This window comes from Plectrocnemia conspersa, unplaced genomic scaffold (genome assembly GCF_051122295.1).
Source record: "Plectrocnemia conspersa isolate PC_06_02 unplaced genomic scaffold, ASM5112229v1 ptg000001l, whole genome shotgun sequence".
Lineage (NCBI taxonomy): Eukaryota > Metazoa > Arthropoda > Insecta > Trichoptera > Polycentropodidae > Plectrocnemia > Plectrocnemia conspersa.
The window spans coordinates 15,571,408-15,591,271 of NW_028277165.1; the positions used below are offsets into that span (position 1 = coordinate 15,571,408).

The 19,864-nt window shown below is 27.0% G+C and overlaps 1 protein-coding gene across 1 annotated transcript in view; it reads left to right on the plus strand.

Moving 5' to 3' along the window:
* The window catches only part of LOC148238975 (gonadotropin-releasing hormone receptor-like), a 147,411-nt gene that overhangs the window by 112,084 nt on the left and 15,463 nt on the right, over positions 1–19,864 (plus strand). Inside the window, exon 3 of the mRNA XM_088198503.1 lies at positions 11,226–11,409. Coding sequence (XP_088054629.1) covers positions 11,226–11,409 — 184 coding nt within the window. The remainder of the gene's footprint in view (positions 1–11,225; positions 11,410–19,864) is intronic.

Below are 19,864 nucleotides of genomic sequence, written 5' to 3' on the forward strand. Positions count from 1 at the left end.
TTCATTTTAAACTTTAAATATAACTTCTTAATCTTTTCGGTAGTTTATAAAAATTGAATTTAAAACTACTATACTATACATATCTTATATATAATTGTTCTAAACCGCTTGCGCTTTAGGACGCGCATATTTTAAAATGATACATTCTAAGCTCAATTTTCGACTTTGTAAATCGTATCGCTTTGTATGAACGGTGTATAATACTCGTAAACAAAAAAAATATATTTAATTATAATTAATAAAAATAAAAATAGAGTTGGCACGATGATTTTAGAGCCTCCGCTTATGTATTCTGTTGTTTCGACCAATGAAAATTAAGAATTCAAATATAAAACAAGATGGCCGATATCATCGTGACAACAGTTTTAAATAATTATTATTTTTAAATAAAATTTTGCTACGCGACAATTATTTTCATTTGTTCGATTTTACTGAATATAAATAATCGGATCGCAAATTAACTAGGTGTGTTATAATTATCAAAATTAAATATATACATAACGTGTTGAGGATTAGAAGAATACATTGATTAAACTAGATAAAACAATATTCGTAATGAAATCTTCAAATTTTGAATTCCCGTAGACGTGCTCCGAGGCCGAAAAGTGAGTTTTTACTTTTATAATACATAAAAATATTATCATTGCTTCCGATTTAAAGAACATATACGTTAGATTTGACTGAACCAGGTACATTTTATACATGAACATGTAATATATACTTAGTATGTATGAAGATTGAGGTTAATGTCGATCAAACCATATAAATGCTAATAAAACGTATTTTTTTATCTATTGATATTTGGGTATACTATCTTTCACGACAATCGCGTGACAATGATAGTGATGCAGTCGGTTATTTAGCTGAAGAAGTGTGGTTACAGCAAAATAAATCTAGACCAATATTGGAGCAAAAAAAATTCACCCAGATCGTTCCGTTCCAAGCGACGACTCGCAATATACATATGTGTAGTTTGTTGAATGTTATCTAATAGACGACATTTTACAATGATTATAAATATGTGATTGCATACCTGGAATAATCGATATCCAAAATATCTAAGAGTGGCTTATTTTCAATTATGATGTGGAAAAATATGTATACCTCATGGTTTTTAATCAATTTTTGTTCTGTGCCATCATTCCTCTTTTGAAACGGCCAAATACAAGATATTCAGTTACATCAAACTTATGTAGTATGTTCTTTATAAAAAGATAATACTTACTGACATTGGCTTCAACATGATGTATATATATATATATATATATATATATATATATATATATATATATATATATATATATATATATATATATATATATATATATATATATATATATATATATATATATATATATATATATATATATATATATATATACCAATTCTACGTTGTAGCCATATAAATCATCAAATTGTTTCATCATTGGTCCTGAAAAATAATTAAAAACAATAAGACCTATATCAAGAGTTCAACATTGAACACATTATCACTACTAATTAATGAAATTTAAGCAACAACCGAAGAACAAAATTTACGGAAGTTACTATAGAGGATTAAACACGTAGATTGGCATCTCTTCATTTTCTTCAAAATTGTCTCAATATGTCATATTTTAATTGTTTGCCACACGTAAATATTATTAGATCTATCATTGCTTCTGAAAATTAGCTATATAGTGGGTAAAATGTAACTTTTTGTTTACACTGATATGAGATTTTTCATTATTACTACCATTGTAATAGGTTTAACTAATTTTGGTATGTATACCTTTAATTGCCAAATCACCGCTATTTGTCTTTTAATATTTGATCCTAGAAAATCAATAGTAATATTGTTAGAATAACCGTGATATATTATTAATATAAACAAACACTTACTGGCACACTCAAAATTTATAATTTTGATTATATTGTCTATAATTCCAAATGCTACATCACTTTAAAACATCTTAAATTAGCACTTTGTAAGAAAAATGCTGTGATTATATCATATTTCACTGTTTATTTAATTGCACAGAACTGCGCGTAGCGAGCGCTTGCCAGATGACAGAAGAGCTGTCACATGTAAGCAAATTTGAAAGGGAAATCCCGGTTTTGGGCGCGCTTGAGAACTATCGATTCAAATCGTAAAACACTTAAGCTTCGGTACCTCACTGTCGTGAGGTACCGATGTTTTGTAAATTGTATTAACGCTACATATTCATATTTTCATTTAAGTTTAACATTATTTTAAAATAAACCTGTTTTAATAGTTAAATATAACATATGTTCTATGTACTATAAAGTAAATTATTTTAAACTTTATGAAATTTAAAATATTTGATAAACGTTTCGTTAGTTAGCCAAACTTTAAAAATCATCATAGACAAAATACGAAATTTTACACAAAGCAATGATTAAAGTCGATAATTAAACACTTTTTTAAATAATTTATAATAATAACAGCGTATTTAATAATCATCATATAATTAAAGTTTAACGATAAATTCGAAACGAAATTCTTGGAACGAAATCCATAAAATTGTACAAAATATAATTTAATTTGCAGACGAAAGAATAGCCTAATTGATTGCTTGGTTTCGAGCTTTATTTTTAATTTTTGTAAAGTTTGAGAACAACTGCTCTCTTTCTGAATTTAAATTACGCTAATATACATATATTTTTATTCAATCTCGAGATATGATATAACAAGGCGAAAAATAAATGATTATTAGCAACTTATTTTTATTAACTTAACTTTTAATTGAATTCATCAGTATCGGTTAAATTATCTACAAGATAAAGAATACGAATTTAAAATTAATTCACACAATTGGCACTATCTTATTTTTCAATGAATTATAACAGTTGTTAAACACTTGACTAGCACCTTATGACTAACATTACTGCCTATTATTTTTAGTGTTGCCAAGAACATTGTGTTGAGACCAGCTTAATATTAACAGTGATATAGTCAGTGACTACTACTTGTAAGACCTGAGTTATAATTTGTCTCGGGGATAGATCTTATTTAAATATAAACGCTTTTGGCAAGAAATTAATGAAAACCGCTCCATTTATTTTTAAATGTGGTGTACAACATTGTTTTATGTATTTTTTAACGGGTCTTATAAAATTAATTGCAACGCGACAGTTATAGGTTTATAATCGTAAAAGCAAAGTGGCTCTATTAAATCATTTCACTCTAATGTAGAATTACCTAATTTACACCTAATGCCTTCGATATATAGCAATCGTGTTTATCTTCGTGTTCTAAGTATATCTTTTCCTCGCCCCTGGATTTTGTAGCGTGCGAAGCGTTCACGTTTTGTCCACCAATTTGGCCGTATTCTTGCGGTTTTCACCTAAGCTTTCCCTTTCATTCGCTTTAATTAATCCAACATCCGATTTAATGACTAATCTCATTATCATCCAAATGCTCCAGCTACACACCCGTTCAAACACAATAACCGTGGAGCTAACGAGCCACCGGCATAGAGCAAGTTTTAATTCCACGCCCAGCTAAACGGCCCGATTATGCCAGCTAATTATTTTATTTTGCTCCCCCTGTTGTATTTATGACGTATTCAGAAAGCTGGTTGCCATTTTATTAAATTTTAATTGAACCCAGTACATCGCGCTTAGGCAGGCTTGATGTCGTATCAAAATGTCTGAGCTTAAATTCTCATTATCGAATATTATAAGCAGAATCTCTTCCCTCCAGCTTCCGCGTTAATATATACACAAAATTAGAACGCTTGTATCTCGGATAACGTTGTTATGTTAACGACCTACAGGTAGTTTTAAAAGTATTAAGCATGATATTTTTCTTAGTTCTTATATTTATTAAATGTTGCATATTTTTTTTCGAATAAGAAACCGATTATAATAATATACTTTGCAAGGTTATTCGATTTTTTTTTAATTTTAACAGCAGAATCGAATTTTAATTTTTAATCAGTCTAGTGATGACATGTCATGTTACAACGGTAGATCTATCTATCTATGTCATATATCTTTGTTGTCAAAGCGAAAAATTAGTATTCTATCAAATACATACACGAGCAATTTAGACCAGTGATATTGTCGGCGAATAGTACCTGAAAGACCTAGGTTCAAATCATATATGCACCTTTGTGCTTTTTTAATTTTTGTCGTGATTGGCAGAGTAGAATTAGCCATAAAAATAATTCCAATCAACCATAACATGTTCTAGATTTTCCTTATCTCACAGATAATTATCGTAATGATTCATTACAATCAAGCTTGGTCTTACATATCAGGTAATAAAAAATCTAATAATTAGTTACTTCAGCTCATATAAATATGTATGAAATAAAAAAATACAATTTATGCAATAATAATATATACGTGCCACGTTTTTGTCGCTGGGAAACTGTATTGGCATAGTCTCCTAGTCGTTTTAAATATCAGATTCAACTCTTGGTGATTCAGCGTGACTGCTTGGCTGGACTAGATCGGACGGAAGAAAGTAATTTTATGAATGGCACTTTGGAAACGAAGTTCCAAATATAAATGATGTAGTATGGCAACGTCTGGCATATATAATTATATGCCAGACAAAGAAAGAAATTATACATCCCTTATAGTACTTGATATTTTGACCAATGCAATTAATTTAAAACGGAATCTTTGTTTTGCCTAATACATATCTTATTCGACATTGTGCTTGCTATCATTTCGTTGACGATATTTTGGGCTGGCAATTTTATGTTACGTTCAACGATTTTAGTACACATTTTTAGAAGCTGATTCTTGGTTAATTTTTACTGTTTTAGTTTTATTAGCATTTTAACAGGTCTTGCGTAACCATTATGTGATAATTAATTGTATATTGTCTGATTTAATTAAACAGAAAAATTATGCTTTCATTTGTCATTATATTAGAAATTTATTATGTATTTTGAAAAAATTATATTTATTTTAATATTTAACGGATATTAATTGATAATTATTAATAAGTTAGCGCTGTTTATTTTGACTTTTACACGATAGCACACATTAATATTATAAAAACTGTTTAAAAAATATAGTATCGATCTTAAAATCCAACCCCTACTCATTACACATACTTTGATATTAATTAGATATTTTATTATTTTTTTAATACTGTAAAAAGTATGTAGTAATAAATAAATAAAAAGTTATTCAAATATAAACATATCAAATATCATACTTGGGTCAGACACTTACGCACCTTTTCATATAATTTATTTAAAGTTAATCACAAGTAAAACTGTGTCTACAATTACAAAGTTGAGGTATATGATACTAAATGGTTTTAAATTTGTTTTGACAATCGTTAAAAGTTCTTACGACAAGTTACTATGTGTATTATTACTACGATTTGTACCGTAAAATGTATAAAATTAAATTCAAGTCAATGGAGTAGCACGAGCGTGTCTAAATATTATTTGTATGAAAAATTTAAGAACATATTTAAAAGCGTACTTGTACTTAATTTTCAAGTATTAATAATATTTAGGTTTATAAAAAAATCTATGTTTATTTATCAAAGGAAATGTCTGAAACATTTCAAATTTTCTTAAAACCTTGTTTTATAACATTTATATTTTTAAGAGTCCCTTATTATTTTCATTAAATCTATATTTAACCGTAAATATTATTTTAAGAACCGCGGATGTAAATTATCATAAGACATGCGTGATTTTTTTTACTATTTTTGTCCCGTGAGAGATCTTAAATCAAATACTAGTTATAGTTTCTTACTGTTTTCTCTTTGGGTTTAGTCTATGGTGATATGTTATAAGTTGTTGCTTAATGTATAGTGAATCGTTCAGTATATTTTTAACATCAAACTATTTTAAATGCGTGCACCCACCAGATGCAAAACTATTCATCAATATTCCCCACATTCCAATTATGTCCAAAAGTTTAACCAAGCGGACATAACCAAGAATGCTTACAAGCAGTTTAAATTGAATTTGCGTAGTAGAATCTCTAAATGTTCGCAGCCTTAACACAATTGATATTGCTCTTCGAATGACTTAAATTGAGTTTATAAACTTTGACTGTTGTATTTTGTGAATTCCTATAACGATGCTCGTAGAATTTTATTATTGCTTGTTAGCAATGGGTTGTCATCGACACGAATAACGATGTTAAAGGCAAAAATCACATCTAGAAACATTACTTTTAAATGTCTCCAGTTCGACGTATTTTAAAAGTCGATAAATAGGGATTAAAGGTGCCTACAAATACTTCTTTCACGTTTCTTCATTATTTCCTATTCACCAAAGCACGCGACGGGCATTCAAAATTTGCGATATTGGCGAATCGAAAAAGGCGTGTCGCAATTGTTAATATAAATTTTAAATACTGAGAAAAGGGTTGAGAAATTCTTCTTTTTAGCTTGCTTTGCTACAAAATATTTGTAGTTGCTACAAATAAAACAAACCATTGATTTTGCACAATTGTTTAAATCGCATTAGACACTTTTTCAACATGTTTTATAGCTAAATTTATGAACAGTTTTACAGTTGAATATTCAAAAATTAATAAATTTTAATATTGCACTATAAATGCAAATGTATTGCTGGTAAAATATAATATTAATCCTTACTCTAATAATCTTTAAAAGTATTTTATAATAATAGTGCTATAACTAACGTTTTTCATTGAACCTTTGCAACTTTTTATTTTTATATTCAACATATTATATTTTTAATTTTATATTACGTTAATATTATCTAAAGATATATTGTATCATTATAATTATACTACCATTAATGAGATGTGTCTGTAATAATAATATGATAATTTATAAATTAACTACGTGACTCTTTATTTATTCGTATTTTGCAATTTTATTTATATACAGATATATACAGACATAAATTATATATTTTTTTAGATGTGGTTCTTTGCCAAATAGCAATTTATAACGTAGACTATTCTCTTCAAATTCTTAGTATTACTTTCAATGAATAATATTACTTTCATTTTTTTTATTCCTCAACTAAATGCTTTAAAAGAACCTCATAATGAAATTATATTGTAACCTATTTGCCTATTGTTTTCTACTTTTAGCATTTCTAACAATACAAATTGTATTATTAATAATTTTCCATAAGCATGAAATTAATATAAAATATTAATTGTATATGATAACCTATATATAATATAACGCTATTATGTTATGAATATATTGAAAATACACAGATAAATAATGATACAATTTATAGTATGCATATTTCATAGTATCTTAAAATAAGTTTTAAATATGTATATTATTAAATTAACATAAAACCTAATTTTACAGTTTATATGAAGAACTACGTAGTATAATGAATAATTTTGCAATATACTTGATTAATTTTGTTTCGCAATAATATGCAGATTAATTCGGTTAAATATCAAAATGGCTTTTTCGCAATCGAAATATCCCTGCAAATTAGAATCCTTACCCTTTTCAGAAGAGATTTAGTGTTTTTTTTATTTCAAGTAAAAAAATCGCAACCTGCGCCTTTTTTTTATTATATATTAAAATGTATTCAAGAATCCCAGTTGGGTATAGAATATTTATGTTACTTGTCTCATAACATCGAGCTTAAAATATTTTTTTCAATATATTACTACTTATAAAATAGTTTGTATACGCAAACTATTTTTTTAAACACCTTAATCGGTAAAAAAAATATATATAAAATATTATTAATTCATAGCGCCATTTATTATCTATTCAGATATATATTTTTTCGTAATAACATTATACAAATAATTTATGTTTATTACTTTATAATAAATATCCGTACATTAATAGATAAACTGAAATCGTTATTATATTAAACAGTATTTAAAATATTGAAATTCAACTGTGTTTTTTCTGATTTGTATTAAATGGGATATATTTAAGTATAATAAAAATAGTATGTTGTCTGCTTGTTCTGTATAAATAATTATTTAAAAAAAATAATATAAATTGTATATATATAATAATTCATTAGCGGCTGAAATATGAAAATATGATTCTTACAATTAATAGTATTAATTAATAATTACATATTTAAATAATATCATGGCTGGGATTTTTTATCAACTTCTTTAATTAATTGTAATTACACTAATATCCGATAACTTTTTTGTGAACACAATTTTTAAAATTTAAACTGTAATTTAATTAATAAAATGCAATACGAGCGCTCGCATAAAAATATCTTAAATTCATGTGGAAAATTGAGATGATAAAGATGAGCGCTATTCAACATCGACGTTCTAGCTATAATTTCTGGACCGTGAAATTGCAGTGCGTGTGTCGATTTCCAATGTTATGGTTATTTTAACATTACATGTAATATTTATGTTATATTTTTTCCGTTTCTTGCCGAAAAATATATTTTATTTATGTTTACAAATTTATTGTCGTATTCTTCTAATAAATGCTTTTAAATCAATAAATCAGCCGTACGTACATATATATAAAGTGTATATTTTCTATATATTATATACCAGTGATATCCGAATACCTGTAAGATTTAATGAAAGGTTAGAATCTCATATAAACCTCAGTGTTATTAAATTTCTATCATGCCAGAGTTTTCGGTATTAGCGATTATTATACGTGTTTGAGAAAAGCTGGCTAAAGCTAAAGACGTGCGTGGTTGGGGCGTCTAAGGAAGTATTGAAAGAAAGCAAACACGAAAGAGATTCTGAATGGTACGATGACTAATGCAGACAGGCAGTTTTATAAAATAATGAATCTAAAAGAAAATGTTTACAAAGGATAACAGCGTATATGAAGAAAAGAGGAAAATAGCAGCTTAATTATGCAAAGGAAAAAAGCGGGAGATGATGAACAGAGCAATTGTGGATATGGAAACACATGTCACACAAAATAATACCAGAAAGTTATATAAATTTCTACGAGCTCTTACCAAGACTTATCATTAAATTTGTGTAGAGACAAGGAAGGAAAAATATCATATGTTATTTTACAACACTCTTAAATTGAGATATGAACGAACAAGATACACAAGATATGACCTAGCATACAGCTATGGTTTGCAATACCATTAATACCGGTATTGGGGCAAAAATTGACATTCGATACTACCGGTATTACAAAATTTAATACAGAAAAAAATTCTGTTACTTTTATAAGTTTTATTTGTTGAAACAATATCTCCATGATTTAAAACTACGAAAAAACACTGCCCATATTACTTGAAAACAGAAGCAGAGAATAAATAATGTTTATTATAGAGGATTAACCCAGATAGTGTTATTGTTAGTATTATTATTATTCAGTATTTACGTATTTTTAATTCTATAATATTCACATTAACATTTATAACTTACGTTTAACATTAGTAGAAATAAATATATACGAGACATCAATCTTTTGAAAATAAATATTATTGCGATAAGTATTTTAACATAAATATTAAATGTGCAATAAATAAAATAAAAATATATAAATAAGTCACAATTATTAATTATTTAAATGTTTTTAGAAAAAAATATGTCCCATTTTATACAAATATACGCAGTATTTTTATTTTACATAACCAAATACTTTTAATCTAAAAAGTTCAGAAAAGGCTGAGAAACTATTCTCTTTTATTTCTTGCCGTGTATTATTTTTAATCTTACTTGAATTATATTGTATTTTAATAATATTGGGGTAACTTGTTAGGTCATAATGATCCTAATTTAATTTAAATAAAGAAATAAGTATAAATGTATAAAAGTATAAAATAAATAAGTATAAATAAAGTAAAAATTGTAAGCTATAATCAATTACATTTATGTAACATACTTTAATATTAGTCTCATTCACTGCGTTTTTGTAAGTTTTGATTGTGTTTACTTTGTTATAACACATTGGGCTAAGCGCACGTCATATTACAACAATTGATAAGAAAAATGAATATCATGGTGATTTCGCCTTTTTTTATATAAATAAAAAAGCAGTATTTTTCTTTTGGTTTTTTAGCCGCGCGTTGCAATTAGTGCAATACATTGTTTAGTGGTGACACATGGTTATAGAAGTCTTGCCTACAGTGATTAATTTTTTTTTTAAATTCTATCGTGTTCATTTTTTACGTCTTTTATATATTATGTTACTTAATATACCACTTTCTCTCTATATTTTATTGGTTAAACATTTACACTTAATTAAAGCTTTCCCTCTTCAAACGTGTTTTTTATTCCTTAATGTTATTGTGTCGTACCATGTTTTTGAGATTTTAACAATAATAAAATAAATTCAATGATAATAAATAAAAACTTTTTTTGCCCCACCCCTAAAATATATTCGCCGTGTAAGACGCTGCGTCAATTTTTTGAAAAAATATGTTGTAGTTACACCAAATGCATTATTTCAAGCCGGTTCTAAAAATATAGTAAATATTTTTGAATATCTGTTTGAATCAACTGTGCCAAAGATTGATAAATCTATAAACGAAGATAGGTTCGTTGGACTTTTAGTATTTTTATAGTAGAATATCTACATATATTGTTTTTTTTTAATAATAATAAAAAAATTGTGTTGATTCTCTTAACTGTAATATTGTTTTAAAAAAAATTAAAAATTAATATTGAGAATATTTAATTTTTAAATCAACTTAGTATTGCTACTTGCCACGTGCTAAAATTTTGGCAACATGTCCTACTGTCGTTGAAACATCTAAAAACAAGCGATGCCCCAGTTGATTTTACAATTTCAAATGTATTTTTATAGTTTTAATTTTAATATCTCTGACAATAATTTAAAAACATTTCTGTGAGAATAGAACTCAAGACATCCAATTTATATGATCTCGGGATCTTATTTCGTAATCTTGTTATATGTAATAATGCCAGACATGAAATAAATAGTTTTATTACACGTACATATCTTGCATATATGATTCTACATGTATTAAATACTTTACTTTGAAAGCAATTTGAAAATTATTCAGCGACATCGCACACTCTCTAACTTGAACAAGTGTAATATAATATATGAAAAAAACGAAAAATAACGAGTATACATTGCGTTTAGTCAACTGAAAGAAAAAAGTAACAATTTATTACCGTTATTGCACGGCTTAGCGCTACACTTTTTACGGATCGTAAAAACGCGAGCCTCGAAGCACCATAAACGTATATTACGTTTAGGCATTTTCACCACCCCAATTACCTACCCTTATTCTCGAGCGAGTGTTTATTATTCATACGAAGCGACGAAATTATATTGTATATGCGCAATTATTTTTCAGATCATCGTGTTCCACGTGTCCAAGGGTCCGTTCGTCGAAGAATTCTACCAATGCGTCACGTACGGGTCCTACACGGAAAAATGGCAGGAGCATCTCTACGGGGTGTTCTCTATCCTGTCCATGTTTGTCCTGCCTCTCATCATACTGATGTCGACGTACGCAGCCACCTTTGTCACCATATCTAGTAAGAGATGCCAAATTTCGCCCCTAAATTAATTTCACTTACACCGTTTGTTAGTTGCTAAGTATTCGCTACACAATTATATATAACTATTTCATGCGTCTAATATGAAATTTGTGTATATGTTAACATTAATTACGATATACACACATATGTTTCAACTAACAAATGTTTGTGTAATATCATAGTAAATGTCGTTTGATTAGATCAAACACACCATAAATTCTATTGATTCAATACAAAACTGTATTAAAGCTGTATGCTAAAGAGAGACTAATAGTACGCATTGACGCGTTATTGATAAAATAGTTAATTCAAACCATTTCATTCTTAACATTGTGCTTTACGTTAAAATTAACAATTTATGGTTATATAATATAAATATATCATTTAACATTTAGTTTTACAAATAACAAATTCTATCATTGTGGGCAATACATTACAAAATACAAATGTGGATGTAAAAAAATATCATTACATACAATTATTTTTTAGTATAATATTAAGATAATCAATAAATACTAATTTTAATAATATAAGCTTTAGTTTAATATTCAAATATTTTCAATCAATTTTAATTAATCAATTCAGATTAGAAAAATCTAGGTAAACCTAATATTAGTGTTGATCGGTCAGAATAAAAAAAAATATAATATTCACTAATTATGATCTCTCAAAAACGATGGGAATTAAAAAATAGTAAGGTCCAATTTGGATTCGAACCGAGATCTTTCAGGTCATTAGTCAGCGACATATTAATAATACTTAATATCAGGCGCGTACGGTGAGATACATTCCCTTTCGCTCGCTCGCGTATTAAGTGATGAGAGTGAGTGAGAGATAAGGGCGTGCGTTACATGCGTTCCGCACGCATACTTCTTCTCACTCACGAGCAAGCGAAAGGCAATGTATCTCATCGTACGTGCCTGCTTAATACAAAAGTCATATAAGTTTTAATAGTTATATTAAAAATTTAATTTATTTTCCTCGAAAAAATAATTTTGGCTCAAATCAACATTATTAAATATATTTTTAACTAAAAATAATCTTAATATTTAGATCATATTTATTAATTGAACAGCAACTAAACAGTTTATTTAAATTTTGTGGAAGGCATGAATGATTATTTAATTTCGATTTATTTGATTTATAAATTTTGGGGTCGTCACTGAATCATTGCCTATTAGGGATTCTGAAGTCTCGGGTTTTTTCGATTCCCGGGACTCGAGACCCAAATTTTTAAAGTCCCGAGAGTTCCCGGGACTCGAGACTTTGATTATTTTTCGTATAATCATGAAAAAAAATTAGGTTAAAAAATGAACTTGTTATTATTAACTTTAATTAACTTATTATTATTAACTTTAATTAATTTATTATTATTAACTTATATTATTTGTGTTATAGGTACGATAGGTGAAAATTTATTGAAACAATTTAAAAACACTTTATTCGATATTTATTTTAATTTAATTTATTATAATTTTTTTAATCGAAATATTTATATCAATATTAAGTTAAAACCTTTACTTTTGTAAGGAAAAATATGTTTTTAAAAACACCAAGACGTTTAATGATGAATCACATAGCCTGTTCCTGGTTTTTGTGGCAAATATTCCAGATGTAGAAAAAACTCTCTCGCTTTCTGTAGATGTTGGCTTAATTGTAAGCAATGATTTGAATAAAAGCTCTACATTCGGAGTTCGCTTGATAGTTGAATCTAATATCTGAAACTCCTTTTTAAAGTTGAATTTTTTATTTCTAGTCGTTGAAATATTTTGGTGGTTCGTGCGACAGAGTTGTGTTGATTTCAAATATTTTTTTTAAAAGGAAATTAACAATAATTTCGGAAGTTAATAAAGTGGCATCTCGACGACTTAGAGCTTTAACTGCCAGTTTTATAGGAGTGAGTACTTCACAAATATTTTCCAATACGTGAATGTTCGATTCATTCCAAATTTGGCCGATGCCAAGATCAATTAATGATTTTCTAATGCAATTTCGTAACTTTCAAAATCTCGAGATCATGGGTAATAAGAAATTCCACCTTGTCTTCATATCGAGACATAAATTAAGCTCGACATCAAATTCGCTCTTTACGTATTTTTGTAAAATTGCACTTCGGAAAGTCTCGAGTCCCGGGTTATTAATTTTTAAATTCCCGGGACTCGAGACAGCAAAAAATCTTTGAATTCCCGGGAATAAATTCCCGGGTTGTCTCGACACAGAATCCCTATTGCCTATCTATTAGAATAATACATTATGTGATCCTTTGGCATTTCACTGGATTCTAATACAAATATCATTTATTTTTTCAGCTAGCATTCGATCAAAAAATACTTGTTATAATATTTTCTTTTAACTTTCTATTCACTTTTGTATGTAAATATTTTTTTATAATTCATAAACAGCTAATAAACAACTGATACTATTGAAGGAATAGCTACTATACAACGAATTAATAAACTGAATAATGTAAATTTACGAATACATTAACATTATTTATAAAATCTATTTTAAAACTGATTTTTTCATAGAAAATATATAATTTGTGTATGTATGTGTATAAGAATACGTTAATTTAGAATATTTTAGGATTTATATGACTTGTAACATCAGAAAAGCCTTGTAACTGCTTAATTTTCTAGCACCCATTGCGCGCAGTTTTTAATCTGTAATTCACATTTTGTTGAGGTCACTTTTGGTTATCTTTTATTAAGTTAATCAGTCATTAAGCACCTAATACAATTAAGTGTTTGCTGCTGTGTAGCTTTTTACTTAATTATTCTTCATTAGCTATCCATATGTCATTTACACAAACAGAAACACACTTAAACTAAAAATTAGCAGCAGTTTACACATGTCTATTTTAAATACACTAATTTAATTAAATTCTGCAATAATGTGAAAAATCACTCCAATCTTTAATAGCATTGTAACTTTACTTTTAATATATCCCTATAAGATAATTTAAAAAAATATGACGAATACTTTATTAGCAATATATAAATTTATTATTAACATATATGCATCATAGCTAAATCATACCTATAAATATTATCCCACAAATAAATAGTATATAACAAACATTAATGTCATGTTATATTAGTTCACGATTCGCAAATAATAACTTAAAGCTCACATTTGACTTTGTATCAATCTACTGTTACTACTATCTAATGTTATATACTACTGTGATATTACGCAATTGGTATATTTTGTCATTAACTTGTATTAACCTCTAATTTAAAAATTCAGACGTCTAAAATAAGCATATCGCTAACTCACGGTGTCCTTTTGATATTCACAGAGAGGTTTAGTGTGACCTTTGTTATTTTTTATATAGACACGTAAACCATTTATATTATCTCAGTGTTTATTCTGATCTTAAAACGGCTGATCAAATAGTAACAGTTAAATAACAATTGCTTTTTAAAATTAATTATTTGTTGCAATCGTTTTATTCCAAAGGGAACAATAAACATATCTGTTTATTTTAAAAGCGTCATTTAAAAAAACTGAGAAGCCTTATATATAATCATTTTAAACCATAAATCATATTGATAAATTAATTATTAATAAATAAATGTTTAGAAAGTGATAAAGGTCAGGAGAATATGGAGAAAGTCTCAATTTCTTAAAGCTCAGACAGAATAAGGGATGAAATTCGACTTCTAGATTGTGCAGTTTTTACCTCAGTTGCCTTATAAAATATTAAATTAGTTTCTTGTTATTTGTGAATTAGTTATAACAATGCCTTTAAATTGTTCTTTATCAAAAGTAAGGTTTATTCTTACGAACAGAATTTTAATTGTAATTATTTATGTTCCAAGTTTTAGATTTCGTTTGATGAATCATTTCATTTTTAAAAAAACATGATTGTTGACTATTTTATTTATTATTGATTGATTTAAATTGTCAGCATTAAAAAACTTATTGTATTCTAATATTAGAAAATTTAATTGTGTTCAATGAAATGAAACAATAATAATTTAATTTCACCATTCAATTTATAAAATATCAAAGTTCGACATTTCAAAACGAAATCTTATTTTAAGGATGTTCCAATGCGTACATTTTACGTCGCTATGATTAAAATACATAATGTAAAACGTAACATTTGCGAAATTCATAGGGTATTCGTGTATAATAGAATCGAAGAAAAGAGAGATTTTTGATCTTACGTTTAATTTATATCGTTACGTAAGTAAGACGTACGAGTTTAATTTAGATATTATACAATCAGTCTCTGAAATATATGTAAGTAATAAATTTAATTTAATTATTGTTATAAAATCTATACCACACAAAAAAATATAAATATATTATTTTTTTATATTAAGACACCGTCTTAGATCTATGGATCATCTGAGTAGCGTAGATTGCGTAAATGTAGTATATGTTACAAAGGTGGAGAGACCGGTCGTCTTAAGTGGCAAAGGTGAACTTGATTTAACTTCGGGCTGATCCGTATATTTAACCTGTAATGTAATCTGGCTGTTAAAATTGAAATATGTAATTGGAATGATTGTATTGGAATCTAAAGGAAGACACGCTTAAGCTTAAAATTATTCGCCATGGCTTCTAGCCAAGTAGAGGCGTGTCGTTTTGCTATCTCGGTTTACGAGATCTTTGATTATTAGATATAATTTATTTACTCTACTGAGAACAAAGAACACATCTAAACGTTTTAGCGATTGTTTTGCCAATGTGAGAAGCTGTTTTCATCTGAGCTTGTTCCTTAAAGCTTCTAATAACCGTTATTGTGTTTTGGTTAAGCGACATACATAACTGATCTTCTGAGAATGATTCATTAACACACCTCTAATGTTTGTTATTTCGCGTTAACGTGTAATTTATCCAAGACGCCATTCTTGTTATTGATCGGGCGAATTAATTTAATCTAAATAAATAATATTTTACTTAAATATCATTTCAATAAATTTTTATATTTTACAGCAATATAATTAGTTTCTTACAAATTAATTAATGAAATACATAAACATCTTAGTACAGGTACACGTTGCTAATTTGCGTATTTGTATACGCATAATACATTTATTTACAACGAACTCTTTTCATGATTTTAATACAAAATTTAGACATATTTTCAACATGATATTTTGTCTGAAAATTTCAAACCGTTTATTAATAAAGCTTTAAAATAAATATTATATGTATGTTGAAGTAAAATCTTTACGTTAATGTTAACTTAGGATGTATTTTTCTCAATAATGATAAATCATTAAAAACCTGTACCAAATATAATAGAAATTGAAAACATAGAATACATCTACCTTTTAATTCTCGAGGCTCTACATATTTAATATATTTGTATACGTATTATAATCCCAATATACTACATATGTAATTATCTAATATTTAACTTGTGATGATATTTGTTTGCTTAATTCAGTTTTTAATGTTTGTTTATCATACTAAATTTTCTTTTATATATAATTACGTGGAATTTAATGTTGTGCTTCTCACAATGCTCTTAAATGAAAAAAAATAAACCTTAAATATTTTTGTATTTTAATGATCGTAGTAAACCATCTAAATTTATAATTTATTTAAATTGCTTAACTTACAAAGCGTTTAAAAGTATACATACTATGTTATTCTTGTGAGCACGCAGATTATAAATAATTTAAAATCTCAAAGAAACACAAAAAGGTAGAATTATCATAATATAATAGAGATGTTTCCAGATAGCACTGCCTAATTAACACTGTGTATTTTGTTTAATACAAAAGTTAGAACTCAGTTTATATTTTTAATTTAGCTGGCAAACAAAATACTGTAACAAAAAAATGCGAAATTTTCATTTCAATTGTAATGGTTTTAAATATCACTTAAAGACCCTCTCAGGCTTAAGGCAACTTTAGGGCGAGTAAAATTTTGTCGAGAATGAGAATAATATTCACTAATGGAAAGTTCACGTTGCTCGAAATTTACTAAAATATGTAGAACTAGCAAATGAATAACCTGCTAAATAAACTATGAAAGCTATATATTATACATTATTTACTGCAAGAATGAGTATTCATACTCAATTCGTTTCTGGCATAAAATAATTTTAACATTTTATATTAATAAAATTACTTTTGCAGAAAAATTAAGTAAACCGTTAATTTATTTACAAATAATCATATATCTTATATAAGCCTCAAGGAACAGATCCAACACTAAAGTTATGATTATCGATAAAAGTGATGGTAAATGATTTTGTGTATCCTGAAACTTTAATAAGTAAAGATGTATAAGTTGTTATTCATAGGAGATTTACATTATCAGGAACATTTTCATTATTGGAAAAATGCAGGTAACGTAATATTTGATAAAACCTATTTCTACTCATGGTTTTTGTAAATATCAAGGTTCCTATTAGTGGATTTATTGTCTAATACAGGTGTAATGAGCCTTTTTTTTACCAGGCCCATTAGCAATATCAACTCAAACCAATTTTTTAATTCTGGTACCGTTAAATCCACCCATTTTTTAGATTTTATTTGCAGTTTGTATCTGTTGATGTGTTGATTATGGTGTCTATTCGTTTCTTCTGCAATAACGGGAAACAAGTCATCTTCAATAAAGTTTTGTGTCTTGTAAAGTGTCTTCTAAATATTTTTCTTGTTCATCTTCCTCGTTGCTCATGAGCATCATAGCATGTGGACGATTTCTTTCATGAACAGAGGAGTCTGAATCACTATCACTATAATTTTCATTGTCACTTGGAATATTTATATATATTTAACACTATATTAAATAACATAAACTGTATAATGTTTTATAAACAGTTCGTAATATTTTTCGAATAATTACTCGAGCACACGAAAACTAGATGCACTTCACACGAAAGTATAACTTAAACTTAATCCTTATCCATAAGTTTTTATGTGTATCGTGCTAATAATTCAAAAATAATAACTCGAAAAAATTTCCACTTTCTAAAATAATGTGTCACTGAGATTCGGTATTTCCAGTAAGCCAGTATTATCTGACGGGAGATAATATTTACTCACAAAAAATATGTTGGAATTTCCTTATAACAGGATAGAAAAAAATACAATAGAATCTTACTAATCTGACAATCTTGAGATTCTCAATAATCCAATACTATCTAATGGTTATTGATATGATAAATTTTTAGTGTCTTGTACTTTTTATATATGTACATCGTATTTTTTAATTTTATGTAATTTGACTTTATTTCTAAATAAGCCCATTTACCCAATAAATTATTTTCAAATATACATATTTATATGTTTGTGTATAAAATATCATATTTTTTCTTTTTTTACACCGTCCGAAAAAAAAGTGTGCTGGATAAAAGTTTTTAGAAATTTGAAAAAGTTTGAGAACCGCTGGTTAACTCAATTTAAATTATTTTTATTTAAATTCCTAGATTACTTGCTTTTATAATTTTAATATCATCAATCAATTTTAAAATCTAATAATAAGGAAATGTAATAATTAATTTATATTTCCGGCGAACCACATGTTGAGAACCACTTGAATTGATGCACTTGAATTGATGCATTGTTACATTTATAACATGTCTAGAAATATTTGTTAAAATATTCGGACCACATCAAAAGATACATAAGTTTGTCTGGTAGTGAAACTGCCTGATGAAAGAAATATAAAATATATTTATAAAACCTTCGCATTTGTCTAAATATAATTAAAAAAAAATAAAATAAAAAAAAATGAAAATTTATACATTTATTTAGTCATCTCTTAAAAAAAAGCAAATAAAACACTAAACATATATTTTTAATTTGACATGGAAACGAAAACATACACAGGACGCCAATTGGCGTCTGCGGTGTTTAACTTTCGGCACACTCAGGACGCCAATTGGCGTGAGCGGTAGGTAAAGTGTTAATTAAATATGAATAAAATATTTTATAATATACATAAATTAAGATTGTCTTACAAAATTATTAAAAATAAATTAATATTTTTTTGTTGAATGAATTTATATTATAAAATAATTTTTATTTGCATATTAATAAAATACTTTGATGTTATAATAAATTATAAGGGTATAAATACATAAATTTGGCGAAAGGTCTTGCGATATCTTGTTAATCAATTTACGGTTATTGTTTTTTATATATATATATATATATATATTTTTATTTTACTAAAACGATATTATATTACAAAAAAACATAGCGTTGACGGGTACATATTTTTTACTCATCAAACTTTACCGTTTAATTGCTTATTAAGAGTCTCGGAGGACTTTTGGTTAAAGAAACTTTATCCGGCGTTTAGTATACAAACAAAAGTTTCCAGCTGTCTAATTGCTTTAACATTTTATTTTAAAGTAAGTTTAATCAGCCGTTTCATAGTGTTTATAATTAAAAGCGTCAAAATCTACTTACTTTCTAGGATTAACACTTCAATTTCAGTAATTAGCGCTTAATCATAAATCACGCAGATTAAGCTC